This window comes from Prionailurus bengalensis, chromosome A3, assembly GCF_016509475.1.
Source record: "Prionailurus bengalensis isolate Pbe53 chromosome A3, Fcat_Pben_1.1_paternal_pri, whole genome shotgun sequence".
In the NCBI taxonomy this organism is placed as follows: domain Eukaryota; kingdom Metazoa; phylum Chordata; class Mammalia; order Carnivora; family Felidae; genus Prionailurus; species Prionailurus bengalensis.
The window spans coordinates 125,184,481-125,204,637 of NC_057354.1; the positions used below are offsets into that span (position 1 = coordinate 125,184,481).

The 20,157-nt window shown below is 40.6% G+C and overlaps 1 protein-coding gene across 1 annotated transcript; it reads left to right on the top strand.

Annotated features, from left to right (window-relative positions):
• Nucleotides 1-719: 719 nt before the first annotated feature.
• Nucleotides 720-19,670, top strand: LAPTM4A (lysosomal protein transmembrane 4 alpha). The gene is made up of 7 exons (XM_043604468.1): nt 720-1,413; nt 10,080-10,200; nt 14,088-14,164; nt 14,265-14,387; nt 17,325-17,420; nt 17,945-18,043; nt 19,034-19,670. Exons 1-7 carry the CDS (start codon nt 1,303-1,305, stop codon nt 19,106-19,108), a joined length of 702 nt encoding a protein of 233 aa, XP_043460403.1. The 5' UTR covers nt 720-1,302; the 3' UTR covers nt 19,109-19,670.
• Nucleotides 19,671-20,157: the final 487 nt, after the last annotated feature.

Consider the following 20,157-nt stretch of genomic DNA (forward strand, 5'->3'; position numbering starts at 1 on the left):
TGTACTTTCCCAACAGTTGAACCATGTATTTTTTTTTTTTTTTTAAGTAAAAGCCTTAAGTCTCACACAAATACAAAATAAACAAGTGGCAAAGATTTCATTTATTCAATGAGGAAACCAGTTAACATGATAGCACCAGTTTAAAGGAGAATTTAAAGTACTCACTTATATTGTTGAATTGTGAATGGGAGATGAATTTACAAATAGATGCAAAATGGCTTTCTCCCAGGAGCGTTAAGATTCATTGTCAAGTTCAATGGACAGGAGTATTTCCTTTTGCTATTAGCTATGTACAATAGAGAGTTGTAGAGAGTTCCTCAAAGAAAGATGGAAAGCCCACATAGAATCAGGGTACCCAGAAAGGTGTGTCAGACTATGGCTGGTTTTTCACTTTAGGAACCCAGTAATCTCTTGGTCCATTTCAACGTGTTTCACAATTTTTCCCAATAAAAATCACTTATCTGTAAAGACCCAGCAACTAAACAGTTCTTCTACTTTATCTTTTTATTTTTCTCAATCCTCTTGCTTCTTAGTTGCTTAAGAGTTAGGTGGTCTTTTCTTTGCTCCCAAAAAGAAGTCTTCAAAGTGAGGGAGCGTGGAAACCTAAACCTGTACTCTTCCAAGAAGTCCCCAATTCCCACCCCTGCATCGAGGAAGGCTCCAGAACGGGGATTAGCCCCACCCCTTTCCCAGTGGCACCACCCCCGGCCAGTCAAATAATCAGGCTGCGCGCAAAGGTCACGTGAGCAGCCTCGGTCCCGTGACGCCTCCGAAGCCGTTCGTGGCGGAGACACAGGAAAGTCCTTCGTGCCCGCTTTCTCCCACCAACCCATCTTGTCTCTGCTTCTCCCCATTAAATGCTTCTTTTATTGTCGCTCTCGTCTCGGGTATGGTAAACCACCAACCTCTCCCGAGCTATTCTAGGCCTACGAGCCAGTCCCGGCCCTCTAGTAAGAGGCGGGGATTCATTAGCGCTAAGGCGAGTCGCACTTCTGATTGGGCGTGACGTCTTGTCAATCTCCATGTTTGTCCAATCAGAGGCCGAGTCCACCCAGCTTTCCGCTCTTCCATTGGCCTGTGTGCGGGGAAGGTGGAAGAAGAGGGGTAAACCGAGGTCGCGCGAGAGCGGCGCTCGGCACTTAGTGCGCAGGTGCGAAGGAGCTGGCTGGGGCCCGGGCCAGGGGAGGGCTTGAAGACGCGTCGTTTGGATTTGGAGACTGTGGCAAAGCTATCTGGGTTCGACCTCTGGGCGAAAAGCGTTTGTCAGGGGCCCATCCTAGAACGAAGCCTGAGAGATTCCCGATGGTGTCCATGACTTTCAAGCGGAGCCGCAGTGACCGGTTCTACAGCACCCGTTGCTGCGGTTGTTGCCATGTCCGCACCGGGACGATCATCCTGGGGACCTGGTATATGGTAAGGGCGGGCGGGGCGGGAGGATTGGGGCCCTGGGGGAATGCGCATGGGCGGGAAGTGGGGGAGCCGGGTCTGAATGTAGGGAGTGTTCACTGGGAGGGGGTGGGACTGAAAGGGTGTGTTGGGTGGGGCGAGAAGGCATAGGGGAGACTCTTTTTAGGGTGTTGTAACTTTGAGAGAGGAGACTGTGGCCTTGAATCAGAGTGGGGTGGGTAGGAAAGGGGAGATTGTTCCTTGGCACGAATTACAGGAGAAGGTCGGGGTGGGGAGAAGCGGAGGCCTTGTGGGCTGGGGGTGGGGAGGATGGAGAGTAGGGGTGGTGGGTGGGAGGGATAATGGTACTAGGATTTGGTAAGGAGTTCTGGAAAGTACCCGGTTTAGGCCCTTTTTGTACTTCCGTGATCAGAAAGAACCCTCTTCCACGTACACTCCCTGGAATTTTGTTCCCTACAAAACAATTAAGAGTGGATCCTGAGAAATGTAGCCCAGTTTCGACATTGTCTTACCGGAAAGGAAAACGAAAGATCCAGCTATAACTCAGTTGCCTGTGGTTCTTGGACCTTATTTTGTTATAATATGTGTGTGTGTGATGTAGGCAGAAAGGCCTCTGTTGTGAATCTGGAGGTTCTCTTAGAGGCAATACCTTTTGCCAGGATTTACACGCGATCTGATTTTTCCTGATTCAGCTACCCCTTGCCCATTAGACGCTTTTTATTTCAAACCCATTCCGGTTTTTGAGACCTTTATTGAGAGCCTCCTTTATTCTGGCCACATATGGTAGCATTTCCTGGATTCCAAGATCTATGTAAGTCTGTATCATAACCAAGTTGACAGTGTTATTGATTGGTGGTTCACCAGTAATACTTTTGTGATTTCTTAACCACCATCTCCAGTATTCCTACACTTTGAAGGTAATTATGACCCTGTTGGGATAGCTTTAGGCTATAATGACTTCACTGAAGCTTTGACAAACTTCTCATATTGTTGACTTGATTGGCGGTTCTCACCAATGACTGATTTGTTGTTGTTTGAGGTTTTTTTGTTGGTTTGGTTTGGAAAGGAGGATTGTGGTATTAGTGATACTGTATTGTTTCAGTTAACTTCTGTGAACTTTAAGAAAAAAAAAAACTTCACACATTCTTTTTTGCCTATCTGTGTTATCATTACTTCCCTACCCAGTGCCTTGAAATCATTAGTATTTGGACAAACACCAGCTGACAATAATCTTAGGTAGATACTGTTTCATGGCCCACCTACAGGGGACTACCGGACCCTCGCATTATTCCTGACTGCCCTGTTTTTTGTTTGTTTTTTTACAGTTTTGCTTTATTGATGTACATTTTAAAAAACAAAACTTCAATGTGTAGGCTTATTTGCTAGTTTCTAGGTTTGTTTTAATGTTTCCTGTACTTCCATATTCAGAAATCTCATCTTACTGGCATAAAATTATATCAAATTTCCCCTCAGAAACTCTGTTTTATATTTTAACTGATTTGTAATATTGGACATTAATCAGCTAATGGACGGTAATAGCACTGTATTCCTAACTTCCTTTTATTTATTCTCCATTTTGCCAGGGGTCTGGGTCTTCCATTTCTTTTGTTCTTAGCTCTGCCTTCCATTCCCCTAAATGAATCTTATACAAGGGTCCTCAAGCCTCTTACTCTACCCTGTCTGCCTTGTCCCTAGAAGATAACCCTCCCTCCTACTAAACTGAGGTGTGTCCACCAGCTGGGACTCTTCCTGAAAACCTAATCGTCCTGTTTCTTCTCAGATCCTTCCCTCCATTCACAGAACAAAGGATTTCTAACTCCTCCTCAAGAAGGAAATAACCACCATCCCAATTTCAACCATCTGAATGTAATTGGCGGTATTTCTTTCCAGTCTTTTCTAGGCAGATTTTTTTTTAATGCTATGGATCAGCTCATAAAAGTGAAAGGAATTGCAGGGGAAAATATGAGTTACAAACAGCAAACCAAAAATGCAGGGAGTAAAACTTTAGTAAGGGTATTTACTCTCCCAAAATAGGGAGTGAGGAGTTTAAATTTACTCCCCACTGGAGGCACTTGATGTGAAAACATTTTACATCTCCTTATTTTCCATGCTTTAGTTTTCACAATTTTAGAAGGATGCCATAGCTGTTTTTCATTGCATGGGCTTTTAGGTTAATAGAACATTATAAGCTTCTAAACTCAATCTGTCTTAAAATAAGGTATTTATTGGTCATCTGCAATGTAGAAGGCTTTGGTAGACACAGAAAAAGAGTAAATCACAGGGACCATATGCCATTGTCTATTCTGTTCCTATTATATGCCACACAGAGGCACTCAAATGTTCTGTCTTGAAAATTGTATCTGCACTTATTTTATGGTATTACAGAGGTTTTTGGAGCGCATATACAAAAATGAGACTTAACAGTACAGTGACAAAGGAGAGGGGAAGGTGATCGGTAACATCAAATTTTAATTGGATAAAGGACTGGACAAAGGACATTGGTTTTGTTGGTGACTTTCAAAAGTGTAGCTTCCGTACCATGGCAGTATTAAAAAACACAATTTCTGTCTAGTTGGGAAGGTGTGTACCTTTTAGAAAACAAGACCACCCAGGTAAAGTGTAGGGTAATATCTCTAAACAAAAAGGACTTGTCCAAACAGTGCATTTTGTTGCTAGAAGCTCCTTTACTAAAATAGAAGTAATATGGGATTGAGTGAGGTAGAACGTCCCTTCCTCCTCCAGTACCTTGTCAGGATACTCCCTTCCTAAGTTTCAGGTGGGAGAATATCTATGATGATGGCCTCTGTGCTGTTTGGAATTTGGGGGTGGGGGGTGCAGTTCTCTCCCTCCTGCTGGGCCTAGAGGCTGTATCAGTGAATGTATCGGATACAGTGTCATTGCTTTCCGGCAACTGGTCTGGTGTTCAGGCCGTTCCAACACGGTGTACTAAAGTATTAATTCTGTGGTATTAAATAGGACATAGAGAAGTCAGAGCCAGTTCTGTGCACCAGAGGTACTAGCCCTGAAGTGTTAGCTTTTGGCATTTTAACGTTTTTATTTATTTTTGGGACAGAGAGAGACAGAGCATGAACGGGGGAGGGGCAGAGAGAGAGGGAGACACAGAATCGGAAACAGGCTCCAGGCTCCGAGCCATCCGCCCAGAGCCTGACGCGGGGCTTGAACCCACGGACCGCGAGATCGTGACCTGGCTGAAGTCGGACGCTTAACCGACTGCGCCACCCAGGCGCCCCTGGCATTTTAGATTTGAAAGAAGCATGGGTGGCTTAATCCCTGGTCAAGTAATACAAAGTTTCAGAATGAGCTCTAGTTTAAATTCTGGCATTCCTAAAATTGTTTTGTTATTTATTGAAGAATCTGAAGCCAGATGATTTCAAACCAATTTGTTACATAGAAGTTCAAATGTTCATTGAATAATTGAAAATAGTCTTAATGAGTAGGTGTCCTCCTTCATGGTTGATGGTGTGTTACAAGAATACATTTTGAGGGGCCACCTGGGTGGCTCAGTTGGTTAAGCGGCCGACTTAGGCTCAGGTCATGATCTCGCAGTTTGTGAGTTCGAGCCGCCCTGCGTCAGGCTCTGTGCTGACGACTCAGAGCCTGGAGCCTGCTTCAGATTCTGTGTCTCCCCCTCTCTCTGCCCCTCCCCTGCTCATGCTCTGTGTCTGTCTGTCTCTCAATAATAAATAAACGTTAAATAAAAAATACATTTTGAGCCTTTGTAATAATTTTGTTTTGGAAAGATTTAATATATTGCTAATTTTTCATGAATGTCTCAGCCATAAATAATCTAAAGCTAGGTGACTGGGAGAGAGGTGAAGACAGGTGTCCTCAAACTGTATTCTTTTCCAACCCTCACCCCTGACTCCTTTAAATAAGAGTATAACCTATTTATATTTTGAAGTTAATATCTTTCCTCAAACACACTTTTTTTGTGCCTCGGTACTTTGACATGTGCTTTTTTTTTTCTCCCCCCAAGTCACATTTTAAAAACAATATATTAAGGAAAATTTCAAATCTAAAGAATAATGAGATAGTATTAACATCTCCCATTTACTCATCACCCAGCTTCCACTGTTAATAGCATTTTGCCAGTTCCATTTCATTTTTTAATGGTTAGCCCAGCTGTTTTCTTGGTGAAGCTTTTCTTATTTCTCAGCCAGAGGGATCTGGTTTCCTCACTGTGTATCTGGAAAAGTTTCTTTATACTATTTGTATGTACTTATTAAATACTACTTATTACATGATTACTAATGATTATCTTTTCATTTTTCTCCCCCACAAGATGTTCTTGAGGGAGAAAGATGATAGGTCTTTCTCTATAAAAGGTGTATAGCAGCTAGCTTGTTAATTAGAACATTTGAAGCATTCATTAGACATTTGTTAAATTAATTGCCACCTCTTAAATATAGTAGGAATAACTCATTTGTACTGCACATTTGTAACCACCAGTAAACAACAGGAGGCTTATATATATGTGAAACATGTAACAGAATTTTTGGAGGTTGGCCATTTTGATCTTTATCTGCTGGCAGTGCTTTGCTGACTGGCTCCCAGTGGAGACTCTCTCTGCCTGTGAGACCCTTATCAGGATGCCCTGAAGCACACACTTTGTTTTATAGTCTCAGCAGATACTGCGTGGGGGCAGAATGTGCTTTGCAAACCTAAAGAATAATGATTTAAAACAAAAACCAGCCCCCAAAGAATCATCTGGGATGGGTGTGGCAGCAAGAGGAGAAAGCAAAGAGGAATTCCTCTTCTGAGGCCCAGGGCTTCCGTGGGCCTGGGCCTGGTAGCCTGGTAACCGTATCTCTGTAACAAGTAAAATCCAACACATCTGGCTTTTGTTAATTCTTTGTTTACTTATACAAGGTGTGCAGAAGGCTTGCAAAAACCATGTAAACCACATAATTTAACCTAATAAATGTACAGGACTGCTTCTACATTGAATGGTATGTTTGTAGCTCGTGCTGTTAACATGTTTGCTGTCTTCTGTACCTCCATATTATGAGGTTTAGAAATTAATCATTATTTAAATTACATTTTGGGGTTTTTTCCTGAATATAGTAAAAGGAAAAAATTGGGAATAAATATTAAGAAATTGTACACACTTGCTATTCAGAGAAATTTTATACCAAATTTTATATTGCAAAACTGTAAAGTCAGTTTTATATATATATTTTTTAAATGCTACATGGAACTTAGTAGAAGTATCGAGGGACTGTAATTAAATAGCACAGGGCCTAAATATGAGCACAGGGTGGGTGCTCAGTGGTAAGTCTTTTAAGATCACAAGGATGGATTTTCCAGGTTAACATTTAAAATGAAAGTTGCGATTTTAATGAAATATACTGACATAATGGAATATAATTTTTTTTAAATTTTTTTGTTTATTTTATTTTTGAGAGATAGAGCGTGAGCATGCAGGGGAGGGGCAGGGAGAGAGGGAGACAACAGAATCTGAAGCAGGCTCCGAGCTCTGAGCTGTCAGCACAGAGCCTGATGCGGGGCTCGAACCCACGAACCGCGAGATCATGACCTGAGCCAAAGTCAGATGCCCAACTGACTGAGCCACCCAGGCGCCCCTAGAATATATTAACTCAGTGAAGATTTGAAGAAGTGTGAGCTTTTAAAGAAGTAGCACTGCAATTTATTTTATTTATCCTTTCTTGGTCCTTTTGATTAGATCTTTGACTTTTGTTTAATACTCAGGGCTGTGACAGTGAAATGAGATTTGAAGTGTCACTACGAGTCTGTGGCTTATCTATGAGAAGAAAAATAGATTTTTAAAAAGTTGTTTTGTAAGCTTTTCTGTTAGATAGCACGAGTGGGGGAGGGCCATGCAGAGGGGGAGAGAGAGAATCCCAAGCATGCTCCGCAGCTGCCAGCACAGAGCCCAACACAGTGCTGCATCCCACGACCGTGAGATCATGACCTGAGCTGCAACCGAGAGTTGGACGCTCAACTGACTGAACCACTCAGGTGCTCCAGAAAAATACATTTTTATAAGTCCTACATGCAGTAAAAATATTTAAGAAGGGAAAATTAAACTCCTAAATATTTTGGTTGTGTCATTTCCTTCATCTAGTAATTGAGTTTGCATAGTTTTCTTGACATGAGACTGTTTTTCTGTACTATGCAGAGCTACTCTTTTTTTTAAGTTTATTTATTTTGAAAGAGAGAGCTCACAGGGGAGGGGCAGAGACAGAAGTATAGAGAGAATCCCAAGCAGGCACCTTGCTGTCTGCATGGAGCCGGATATGGGACTCAAACTCATGCATGAACTGTGAGATCTTGACCTGAGCCAAAAGCAAGAGTCAGATGCTTAACTGACTGAGCCACCCAGGTGTCCCTGTGCAGAGCTATTTAACTATGACTGTATAGTGTTTAGCAAAGAATAATTTGCTGGATTGATTTCAAACTGATTTCTATAAGGCTTCAGTAGATACATCTGATTGTTCAATAATTAATTCACCTAGTTGTATTAGCTCCTACTCCTATACCACACACTAGCCAAAACCCATTGCAGTAAAAATGCCCCCCCCCCGCCCCCCGCAAAGAAAATCAGCCTTCAACTGGGGAGCCACCTTGCAAATATGATTGTCCTATGTAAGACCTTTCAAGAGTTGAAGGATAAAGTACCTTGCTTTTGAGCAATGCAAGGGAAAAGGTATGTTACTGAACATATTTATTTGGACAGTAAAGTATAAACATAGCCTTAGATAATAGTGTCTTCTGGGAAGGCCTCAAAACAGGAGTTGCTTAGGAATTGGTATAAGTAATCCTGTGGTGCTAAGAAGCTGGTTGTCTTAAATGGAACCAGGTTTGTGTCCTAGCTCTAACCTTTGTCGTCTGTAACACAAGTTATTTCACATGCTGAAACTTAGTTTCCTCATCTGCAAATGGGCTTTAGTAATATTTACTTCAGCAGGTGGTTGGGAGGAATAAGTGAAATAATATACTGTATGTGAATATACCTAGTATACAGTATATTCTCAATAAATGTCAGTTGATTCTGAATTTGGTATTGTTTAGATCCCCTAACCTTTTTGAATGATTAAAATTGGTTTGCATGTCACAGAGAATGTGCAGTGCCTCCAGCTGATAAAATCATTTATCATTCATGGTGGATAGGAGAGAGCTATGTAATAGAGTTTGTTTAAAGTACAGTTGATGATCAAGGCTCTAACATATCATAAAAGCATCAAATGTTCAGATTTTTACAAAGGGAGGAGGATATGTTTCTATGCACTTTAGATAGGGAAGCCTAACTCCAAGCCTAGGTGGTTTTCTCTATTGAATCATTAACAGGACTGTTTTTGAGCACTTCAGGAAGCGGTGCCTCCTGGCATACTGCAGGGATTCTTTAACCACTGGAGGCATAAATAATTACCGCTTCAAATAGAGTTACAACCCTGGTAAACTAGAAAAACTCACCAGATACTATGATGGAATTGCAGCAGGAAATTTGACAAAGTCTCAAGATGTTTCTCTGAACGAGATAAAGAATTCTGTTCAAAGATTGCTGATTAATGGGAAGAGGACGCCTCCTGTGCTTGGCCCGGTTCTCTTTTCTAGTGACTGAGGTGGAGATACTGATTACATGCTGATCATATTTTTAAATGCTGGAAGCTAAAAAACAAGATAGTAAATCTGTGGGGTGTCCTCCAGAAAATCTTGACAGGCAAGAATATAAGATGAAATTCCATTGCAAATGTATCAAGCCCTTATACTAACTGTACAGATTAGAATTCAACTAACTGTACAGGTTCAGGTGGTAGCTTAGCAGGATCAAGTGTGAAAAAGAATGAAGGGTTTTAGGGAGTTGCTCTCATGTAACATTCCAAAAATTTATGAAGCCAGTGCGAATTGGGCTGCATTCATTGAAATTTGTTAGCTTAGGCTCTAGCGGCTGAGACCCTGCTGTGCTCTGACCAAGCTGATCTTAACCTCATTTTAATGGTATGTCCAACAAACTGGAGCATGTGTATAGAGGAGAGCAGAGAGGAGGTAGTGAGGTAAGCCTGCTGGATCACTATATTCTTTTTATTTTTTTTATTTTTGGGACAGAGAGAGACAGAGCATGAACGGGGGAGGGGCAGAGAGAGAGGGAGACACAGAATCAGAAACAGGCTCCAGGCTCTGAACCATCAGCCCAGAGCCTGACGCGGGGCTCGAACTCACGGACCGCGAGATCGTGACCTGGCTGAAGTCGGACGCTTAACCGACTGCGCCACCCAGGCGCCCCTGGATCACTATATTCTTAACTGATGGTATTACATAAGTAATGTTGGATGAACTGTGGCTTCTTCAAACTCAGAAATTCTGAGATCAGTGTATGAATAAACATGTGACTCTGAACATGAACAATCTGTAATGATTCCTTTTAATCATTTTGCCATTTTGTTGATACTAACGCAAGTTCAGGCAATACATCTTTTCTCTGAAACAATTAAGTTTATACTTTAGGAAATAATTATTTTTCAACTGTTCTTCTATGGTATTGCATACTATTTTATCTACAGGTTAATCTGTTATTTTCTGTATTTGTTACTGCAAGTAAAACAGTTTAAATATGGAAAGACATCCGAAGATTGTGAAGACTGTTTCCTGATTAATAATATAACAGATACCAAACATCTTATCTTTCACAGGTGGTAAACCTATTGATGGCAATTTTGCTGACTGTGGAAGTAACTCATCCAAACTCAATGCCAGCTGTCAACATTCAGTATGAAGTCATTGGCAATTACTATTCATCTGAGAGAATGGCTGGTATGTTTTTAGGTGAAAATATATCCTTTAATCACACACACAGACACACACATACACACACACTATTCAGAGAATTGATTAAATTATAGTTAAGTTATTTTACTTGCTGAGGCATAAAAGTGTTTTTGTGGGTTTTTCAAATTATTCAGTGAGAATTATAATTGAGCGCTTTTGCCCGGAAAATGCTATGGACTACTAGATTTTTGAGAAATATACATTGTATACCTTTGATTCCTATCTGGTGCTGTGGAGATGATAAGAAGAAATTACAAAAAGACTTGTGAGTCTCTGAAGGTCAGCTAGCAAGTGTAGTAGAGGATGGGAGCAAATAAGCTTACGGGAACATGTGAAATATGAATTATTGGAATATTTGGTGATATCTTTTGCTCAGGGTTATAATTCTAAATATAGATCTATCATTTAGATGAAGAAAGACACTGTTGGAGTTAGAAATAGAAGACATTTGTGTAAATTACCTTTTTAAACCTGTTTACTCTCCAGTAACATTTTCATTATTTATCTTTCTCTAAAACACAGGAGCAGGGGTGCCTGGGTGGCTTAGTTGGTTAAGTGTCAGACTTGGGCTCTGGTCATGATCTTGCAGTTTGTGGGTTCGAGACCCGTGTGGGGCTCTGTGCTGACAGCTCAGAGCCTGGAGCCTGCTTCGGATTCTGTGTCTCCCTCTCTCTCTCTATGCCCTTCCCTGCTCTCACTCTGTCTCTCTCTCCTCTCAAAGATAAACAAACATTAATGGGGCACTTGGGTGTCTCAGTTGGTTAAGCAGCCGACTTGGGCTCAGGTCATGATCTCATGGTTCATGAGTTTGAGCCCCGCGCTGGGTTCTGTGCTGACAGCTCAGAACCTTGAGCCTGCTTCAGATTCTATGTCTCCCTCTCTCTCTGCCCCTCTCGTGCTCTCTCAAAACTGAATAAACATTAAAAAAAAAATACAGGTTCAGAAATATTTTAGTTAAGATTGTATATTATGAATAGAAATTTAATGTTCGAACAGAAAATTATGCCTCAAACTTTGCAGTATGAACAGCTTTTTTGCGTGTTGATTTTTTTAAATTTCACTTCAGAAAAATGTTCTGAGTTCTCATGTGTAAGTTGTATTTATAATATTATAGGATTTAAGTTCCCATATTTTTAGTTTTATTAGCTTTTATTGTAAGTTCTTGAGCTTCATTAAATTTATGGTCTTCCCATAAGCTTATGAAGTTGTTTTTTAAAAAAATTTGGTTGTGGGGGCACCTAGTTGGCTCAGTTGTTAGAGCACGTGACTCTTGATCTCAGGGTTGTCGTTCAAGCTCCGTGTTGGGTGTGGAGCCTACTTAAAAATAAATAAATAAAAATTGGTTGTTAATTTAAATAATTTACTGTCTACAGGGCCAGCTGCCTTTTCTAGGATTCAAGTAGAGTTCTGTGGGCATCTGTTGACATTACAGTATGAAATCACTAACAGTTTTTTACACTGTGCTTTAAAAAAATTTTTTTTTAAGTTTATTTATTTTGAGAGAGAGACAGTGTGAGTGTAGTGGGGGGCCAGAAAGAGCAGGGGAGAGAGAGTCCTAAGCAGGCTCCACACTGCCAGCACAGAGCCTGACACGGGGCTCAAACTCACGAAACTGCAAGATCATGACCTGAGCTGAGACAAAAAGTTGGATGCTTAACCGACTGAGCTACCCAGGCTCCCCTTTAAGTGCTTTGTAAAAATGTGTCTACTAAAAAAAAATAAATAAATAAAAATGTGTCTACTGAGTGTCCATTCAGATCTTTATAATCCTTTAATTATGTTGTCAAGTGTGGTAAAAGAAATACCAAGAGCATATTAGAAACCTCCCTTCTGGAGTTTGTTTTTTCTTAAGTAGTCTGTTTCTCTATTTAAAATAAAAACCAAAATACAACGGTGAATAAAACTTTAGTTTTTAATGCCTGTTTTTGGTATTTTAGGCTGTAAAATTATATAAAACCTGCTAATGTTGGCATTTTTCAGCATGCAGTGTCAGCTTGTGTTTCTCTTTAAATCAAGGTGTAGAAAAAGGTTTATGGCTGTTGACATTCTTATGCTGTGGCTGGAGCTGCAGGGATGAAGCCACAGGTTTTACTGCATGCTGCATGGCTGCCGTGGCCACCGTAGTGGGAATCAGATACGGAGTTAGCATACTTTTGTTGATTCTAGTTCTGCCAAAACCTTTTTTGAGAGAACATAAAAATGTGTAGTTCTTGGTCATACAGTAGTTTGTGTCTCTAATGGAAGTGGAACGTTGACCCTCCCACAGGCGCAGTGTTAAAATGGCAAGTTAATTTCTGATCATTGGCCTGAGGCTGATTGTAAATAATGAGGTTTGCAGTTAGTCAGCTAAACAGAATATGACCCTCAATATATATGAAATGCTTCTGCAACATATACAAGCTGCTTTTCAAATATGAATTTAACCTTAATTTTATTCACTTTGGTAACGGGTGAACACTTGGGGCCCCCTGGAGGAGGTTCTTGAATGTGGTGGTAGATGGAAACCTGAGGTTCATATCTGTGCGTTTAGCCCTCATATTTTGTTTGCTTTATTGAGTCACAAATATTGGAGTGTCTCGTTCTAGGTATTGTGTATGTATTTTTCACCTATTATTCCATTTCTCCCCTTTTTTGCTACAGGGTATCTAAAGGATATCCTATATCCTCTAGAAAAATCTAAAGATGGCCCTTAACTTAGCACCAAATACTGATGATGTTTATACTTCCAAGTGACAAGATGATACATGATATCATGTGTGATATCCAGCAGTTATTCTAATCATCCATCATCATTAGTGCCTTTCTGCTTCTTAATATCTATCCAGAGTCAAAGAATTAACTTTAGATCTGCTAAAAAAAAAAAAAAAAAAAAAAAAAAAAACTCTCAAGTGTGGCTTAGTATTGTTGAGATTACTCAGGTGTTTTGTGAGGTAATTAATGAATTTGGATAACCTTGAGGAAGGAGACAACCTGAGACAGGTGAAGAACAAAGAAGAAAATGGGCTTGTTAAAGCAGTGGAGAAATCAAGGGCAAGGAGTGGGGAGCAGGGAGTTCCCATGTTGGTGTAAGAGAGACGAGGTTAATGGAGAACCTTGAATCTCTATATTTTCTCTTGAGGCCAGAGAGGGCAGCTGTAGTGCTCTGAGTTTATGTGTCTTTTAAGCAGATACCAGCCTTTCCCTCCTGTTGAACCCTGCTCATTTCACAAGACCCAACATGTGTCATTTCTTCCATGTTTTTTCCCTGATTCCCCAAGGACAGCTAATCCAATGTAGCACTTGCCACATTGGATTATCATTATCTGCATGCCTTCAGACTCTTAGGCTCTGGGCAGAGACCTGTCTCCCTAGCAGAGTGACTGACTGGTTGATGATAAGAGTCAATGAGTTGTAGCAATTTAATAAACAAAAACAAAGGGGTGAATTCCTCAAAACTTCATTACTTAATGCTGAGATGGATTTTTTTTTTTTTTTTAAACTCTCTTGGCTTTAGGTTTTTTTCGGAGGCATTCTGGAAAATACTCATTTTTTTTAAGCTAGCTTTAACACGTAATTTTGTTGGGGTGCCTGAGTGGTTCAGTTGGTTGAGCCTCTGACTCTTGACTTTGGCTCAGGTCATGATCTCATGGTTTCGTGAGTTCCAGCCCCACATCAGACTCTGTGCTGATAGTGAGAAGCCTGCTTGGGAATCTGTCTCCCCCTCTCTCTCTGCCCCTCTCCCCCTTGCTCTCTATGTCTCTTCTCTCTCTCAAAATAAATAAAAATAAACTTTAAAAGAAACCCCCCAAAAACAAAAAACATTTTGTCATGAAGAGTTTTGGAATTTTTTTGTTGCATAAGTAGCTTAATTAGATTTTTTTTTGTTTTCTTAGATAATGCCTGTGTTCTTTTTGCTGTCTCTGTTCTTATGTTTATCATCAGTTCAATGCTGGTATATGGAGCAATTTCTGTAAGTACCCTATATTTTTGACTTTGAGTTTGACCTTTACTGAGTGGCACTTAATATTTCATATTTGTGTTGTGATGTTGTGATTATTTTTTTTCTTTAGTATCAAGTGGGTTGGCTGATTCCATTCTTCTGCTACCGGCTTTTTGACTTCGTTCTCAGTTGTCTGGTTGCTATCAGTTCTCTCACTTACTTGCCAAGAATCAAAGAGTATCTGGATCAATTAGTAAGTGTGTATACTAATTAAACTTTTTCTCTTCATTTTAAGTACAGTATTTAAATCAAAATTCTGAGTCAGCTTTCGGTGCTATTTTTATTTTAATCTACCCTGTTTATTTTTAAAAGTGTTTCAAAATAATTATTGTTCCTCTTAACTACCTTGTTAAAGCCAGTAATATACATAGGATATTTTCTTACTTGGATATTCTAGCATTAAAAGTCTCTAAATATGGGGCACCTGGGTGGCTCATTCAGTTGAGCTTCTGACTCTTGATTTTGGCTCAGGTTGTGGTCTCATGGTTCATGAGATCAGGCCTTACATTGGGCTCTGTGCTGATAGTGGGGCCTGCTTGGGATTGTCTCTCTGCTCCTTCATCCCTCCCCCAAAATAAATAAATATTTTTTTGAAAAGCCTCTAAAGGTGGATATCATAGAACTTAAGGAGTAGTTCAACTTTTGTTCTGAGTATACCGGTACTACAATCACTTGGCTATACAGGCTTCCCCTTCTATCCAAAAGCGCATTCTTTTAAAATCTTCTGTAAGCTGAAATGTTGTAAATGTTTGTTCCCAGACCCCAAAAATAATCTTAGTCTTTTCTGACACCCAAGGGCACGTCTTGCTACAGATGCCCAAAATAAATAGAGGTAAAGCACAAAGGCTCACACACCCAGTTCAGAGCTGTGCAGGCTGGATGCTGAGCTGCTGAATGTAGTTCCCAGGGGAGGAGCTTGGTAAGGCCCCTCCCGCTGCTTGGGGTGTGCTTGGCCTCTACACCAGCTTGCTGCAATGCAAACACTGGATGCCATTTTTGCTTCTCCCCTTTTTAATTTGCCGGCATCAATAGCAAATATTTGAGTGCTTACTGTATCCTTACCTCTATTCAAGGCAAATTATTGGTGAATGGTGTAGATACAAACATAAACATAACTTCCTCTCTCGAGGAGCAGACGTGAATTGGGGGAGTTAAGACATGAAGATGTTATCTGTGTTAATGAACTATAACTGTTACACAGCATTCAGTGAGGAGCTTAGATTAGTGCCCTGTGATGGAGGGGTAGGGAACCCTCTGGGTTGGAGTAAGGTCTGCAAGGAGGTGTGAAGTCCAGATAAATGGAAGTTCATTTCAAAAATGCTGTCGTTAGGAATTTTCTCCCGACTTGGCAGATATCCTGCCTATTGTATCTTGTGTACCACCAAATTTATTCATTCAGAAAACATTTGGTGGTTGCTGCTTCTGTGCAAGGCATTCTGCTAGGTTCTTGGGATACATCAGTAGAACTCATTTGCTAGTAAAGGGATTGGAAAATTGACAATCACTGCAGTAAAACTGTGAAGAAAAAGTATTGGCTGCGTGAGTGGATATTATACCGATGTCAGACCTGGGCTGGGAAGTGAGACTTGAATTGCACTCAAGAGTCTAGTAGGAATTAAGATAGGGAAAATACAGGAGCAAATGTCCCAGGTCAGAGACCCCTTGAGGCAGGAAGGAACATGGTATAGTCAGAGGACTAAAAGGGGACGATGGTGGCTGCCACATAGAGAAAAGGAGGGAAGCAGCACATGATGAGCTAGAGAGAAGGGGTTGGGGGCAGGGCCTGGTGTCCTGGTTGGCCGTGGTCAGAAACTTCCTCATTCTAGATCTCTTGTCTTGTCATGTCGTGTCTGACTGAAAGATTGCAAGCTTTCTGAATAAAATCTGTAGCGTTCCCCATGAGCTGGTCTCATTCAATTTTTGTCCTTTTATTTATAATAAAGGTTTAAAGAACAGTTTTGTCCCAAGGAGACAGCTGTGTTTGGAGTTGGTGTGTGGATGCTTTTTTCTTTTTCAGTCCTTTGGGATTTTTACATGCTGCTTATTTTTGAAAATTATTTGGGCCTTTGTATTTACATTTCCGTTAAAAACAGATATGTTTTTAAAAATTAAATGAGTTTTATAGGAAAACTTTAGGGTGAATTTTTTTTACTATTCCTTTTGTAGACCCCAGTGGTTTCTCCACTCTGTCGTTATGTTCACTTGGTCTCTCAGAGTGGCAATACTTTCTTTTTTGGCCAGCTTTTAAATCCTAAATTATTCCTTTGTAGTACTCTTCTCCTGGAACCTAGCTTAATGAGTAAATAAAGTTGAACCCTTCACAATGGAACATAGTAAGTCTGCAGTAAGCCACAGAATCTTACCTGCCTTTATAACCAGGGGCATGCCTTCTTTTTGCCCCTTTCTGATGAGTATTGAGACTGACAGTTGGCTCTTAGAAAAATTAATTTCCCCACGTAGGACTAAATGACCCCTGAAACTTAGGTAAGCCTTAGCACTTCGTAACTTAGCAACTCAGGGACGAGTCTGCAGTCGCATACAGGAGATCATCTTTTTCCAAAGGCCAGTAAAATGTAAAACAGGGAAGAGGAAAGATGAGCTCAGCTCATACAGCAGAATTCAAATGCATTTTAGGTGTTCAGTAGCATGCGTTCATGATGATGAGGCTTAAAGGTACAGTGAGTTCAATTCTGTTTACTAGTTTTTATTAGAATATCAGTTCTGACTTCGGTGCCTTTCTGTTTGTATTTTTAAGATGCTCTCTAGACTGTCACAATGTGCAGCTGCCATAGCTGAATTATGAGTGAATGTGTATGTGTTTGGTTAATAAACTTAATGGTTTCGAGCAGTTTTAGGTTAACAGCAAAATCGAATAGAAAGCGCGCCCTTCCCTCCCTCACTGTCCACGTCCCAGACCGTAGTGGTGCATTTGTTACAGTTGATGGACCTACACTGACACATCGTTATCACCGAGAGTTCCTAGTTTACACTGGGTTCACTTACATTTTGCAGATTTGGACAAGTGTGTAATGATGTGTATTCATCACTGTGCTATCCTAGAGGGTAGTGTCCCTGCCCTAAATATCTTCTTTCCTCTGCCTGTTCACTTCTCCACCCCCTTTTTTTATAGCCTGATTTTCCCTACAAAGATGACCTCTTGGCATTGGACTCCAGCTGCCTCCTCTTCATTGTTCTTGTGTTCTTTGCCTTATTCATCATTTTTAAGGTGAGTTGCTGAACTAAATATTTGGGCTGTGACACTGTTCATCTAAACCTTTTTGTTTTTTCTCCTCATAGTTCCAACAGTTAAGTGATAGTGTTTATTCGGACATAGTAGTAAAGATAACACCTAGGTGATGTCCTTCTTATTTCCAGAGAGTGATTGGAAATACCAGGATCCTTCCTAAGTGTAAAGAACATCATTATGTTTTTAGAAGTAGCTCATGATTTAATTGAAAATCTGTTCACATTCCAAAGGTTCAGAGACAGAATTTCCTTGGCAGCACCATGGTTATCAGACCTGAATTGAAACCCCAGTTCTGGTTTCTCTGTAAAATGATATTAATAAAGCTTGGGATATTTGAGTGGGGGCAAGTAGGCAGAGGGCCTGGCTTGTGCTAGGTCCAAATGGATGTCCATTCCCTTTTCCAGGGAGAAAGTACACGGAAAAGCATTAGAAGTCACCTTAATTTTAGAGCAGGTAGTCTGCTGAGTTTCTGGCATGTGTCAATTTTGTTTGTGTTCTTTTAGGCATATCTAATCAACTGTGTTTGGAACTGCTATAAATACATCAACAACAGGAACATGCCGGAGATTGCTGTGTACCCTGCCTTCGAAGCACCTCCACAGGTGAACGATCTTTTAATACATTAAATCTTCAGTAGTTGTTATTGATCATTCTTAATGAGCCTAGGTCTTGACTGGCTCTTCAATGCCGTGTATGTGGTTTAGGACACAAATAGCTTAAATCCACAAGATGTAACATTTCCCAGTTGGAAACCTGGCAACATGGGTGAGAGACACCCTGCACTGCTCTGCTCATTCAGTTTGACTGTTAGGTTGGTCTCATAGGTAGTCTTGAAAAGGGTTGCATTTTGCAGAGGAGATCAGACAGGAAATAGCCGTGTGAGCCATGCCAGGCTTGTGGCTTCTGGAACCTCTAAGGATGGGGTACTGTCATTTACAGCTTGTGTTGCTTTTAAAAAACATCCACACGATCAAAAGGGGGAGCTGAATTTTCTGTGGGGAGATGAATGCAATGGGTTCCAGGAGTCTGTGGGGAGGCCTCCTTCCTGGGACCCTTTAGTTGCTGCTGTATTATCTTTCCAGGTTTTCAACATGTAGAATACATGTGGCCCATGTAGGGCCTGCCTCTCACACTTGAGTCACTTAGGTTGGAATGCCACTCTTACATAGATGTGCCCTTTACCCTAGAAGAAATGATATAAAAGTACCTGGCCCTTGAATTACAGATTCTGATGAAATTCAGGATCCAGCATCTTAATGGAGGCTTCCTTTAGCATGGGTCAATGGTGCCCTTAACTTGGATTTGCAGCCCCTGAGGCACTGGTTCTGTCAGTCACACTGTAGGGAAGAGGGGAGAATGGTGCTACGTACTTCCTGTCAAGGTGCCCTGGTGGCCTCCGGTCAGTTCAGAAGCAAAACTCCATCTTCCCTTCCTTTGCCCCTCCCTCTTTAGCAGTCTTGGATCACCTCAGTTACGCTCAGGAACTTTTTAGCTAATAGTTTCTTCAGCTAAACTCGGAAAGCATTTGAATTATTCCAGACAGGAATTTTTCAAGGTGATTTAAGTCTGATACAATTTGTTTCTCTCTTCAGTATGTTTTGCCAACCTATGAAATGGCAGTGAAGATGCCTGAGAAAGAGCCACCGCCTCCTTACATACCTGCCTGAAGAAGTTCTGCCTTTGTCAATAAAGCCTATACCAGCTTTTCGTCTTGTTTATTTTACAGAATGCTGCAATACAGGGCTCTTCAAACTTGTTTGATATAAAATACACTTTCCTTTGTTTAAGCATTTATTTTCAAACACTAACAAGCTTTTTTGACATCTATTCAAAGTCGGTTTTATTTTGTTTTTTTTTTATCGTTACGTCTATTACATTTTAATAGTGTTTTTGAAGACAATCTAGGTTAAGCAAGAGCAAAGTGCCATTGTTTGCCTTGAAAAGGGGGGAGGGATGGGGGTGTTCTCTACACAGTTTCTTTTGTAACTTTGCACTTTCTTTATATAATAGTTTGCATTTTGGTTATTTGCTGCCCTGGATACTTTCAGGAAGAATGACTAAAATATTCAGGGTGAGTAAGTTGGGTATAAGATCTGAAGTTTTCGGCTATGAAAACAGGAAAAATCTATACCATTTTAACTTGACTGTGGAAGATAACGGTTGCACGTTTCTAATTTGTATGTGTTTCCATCTTTGTGATAAGATGCTTTAATAAATCTCTTAAATATTTACTGTTGTCATTTTTAAAAAAAAGATTTGTTACCCTGTTTTGGTAGCTAGAACCTCACATTTTCCTTTACAATAAAGTCAAGACTATTGGGATCTTTTGGTACTTTGAGAACACAATGCTAGATTTCACTTGAAAGCATTTCTTCAGTAACACAAATATTTAAAGTTAATATATTACTGGACTCACTGGCCAGGAATTAATATTATGGTTTGTTAGAAAAGTTATATGATGAGGGTAGCAAGCTGTGGGGTTTTTTTTAATATTAAGAATTTTTTTTCATATTTGTATATTTTTGAGAGAAAGCGTGAGTGAGGGAAGGGCAGAGAGGGAGACACAGAATCCGAAGCAGGTTCCTGACTCTTTGAGTTGTCAGCACAGAGTCGGATGCACAGGCCTTGAACCCACCAACTGCGAGATCATGACCTGAGCCAAAGTCGGACGCTTAACCGACTGAGCCACCCAGGTGCCCTGCAAGCTCTGTTTTTA

Bases quoted from the DNA above. Each gene is read 5' to 3' on its own strand.
- LAPTM4A (XM_043604468.1), top strand. From the start codon at position 1,303: ATGGTGTCCATGACTTTCAAGCGGAGCCGCAGTGACCGGTTCTACAGC. The intron at 10,201-14,087 runs GTATGTTTTTAG...TTGTTTTCTTAG, and splicing joins TTCATCTGAGAGAATGGCTG to ATAATGCCTGTGTTCTTTTT. The intron at 14,165-14,264 runs GTAAGTACCCTA...TTTTTTCTTTAG, and splicing joins TGGTATATGGAGCAATTTCT to TATCAAGTGGGTTGGCTGAT.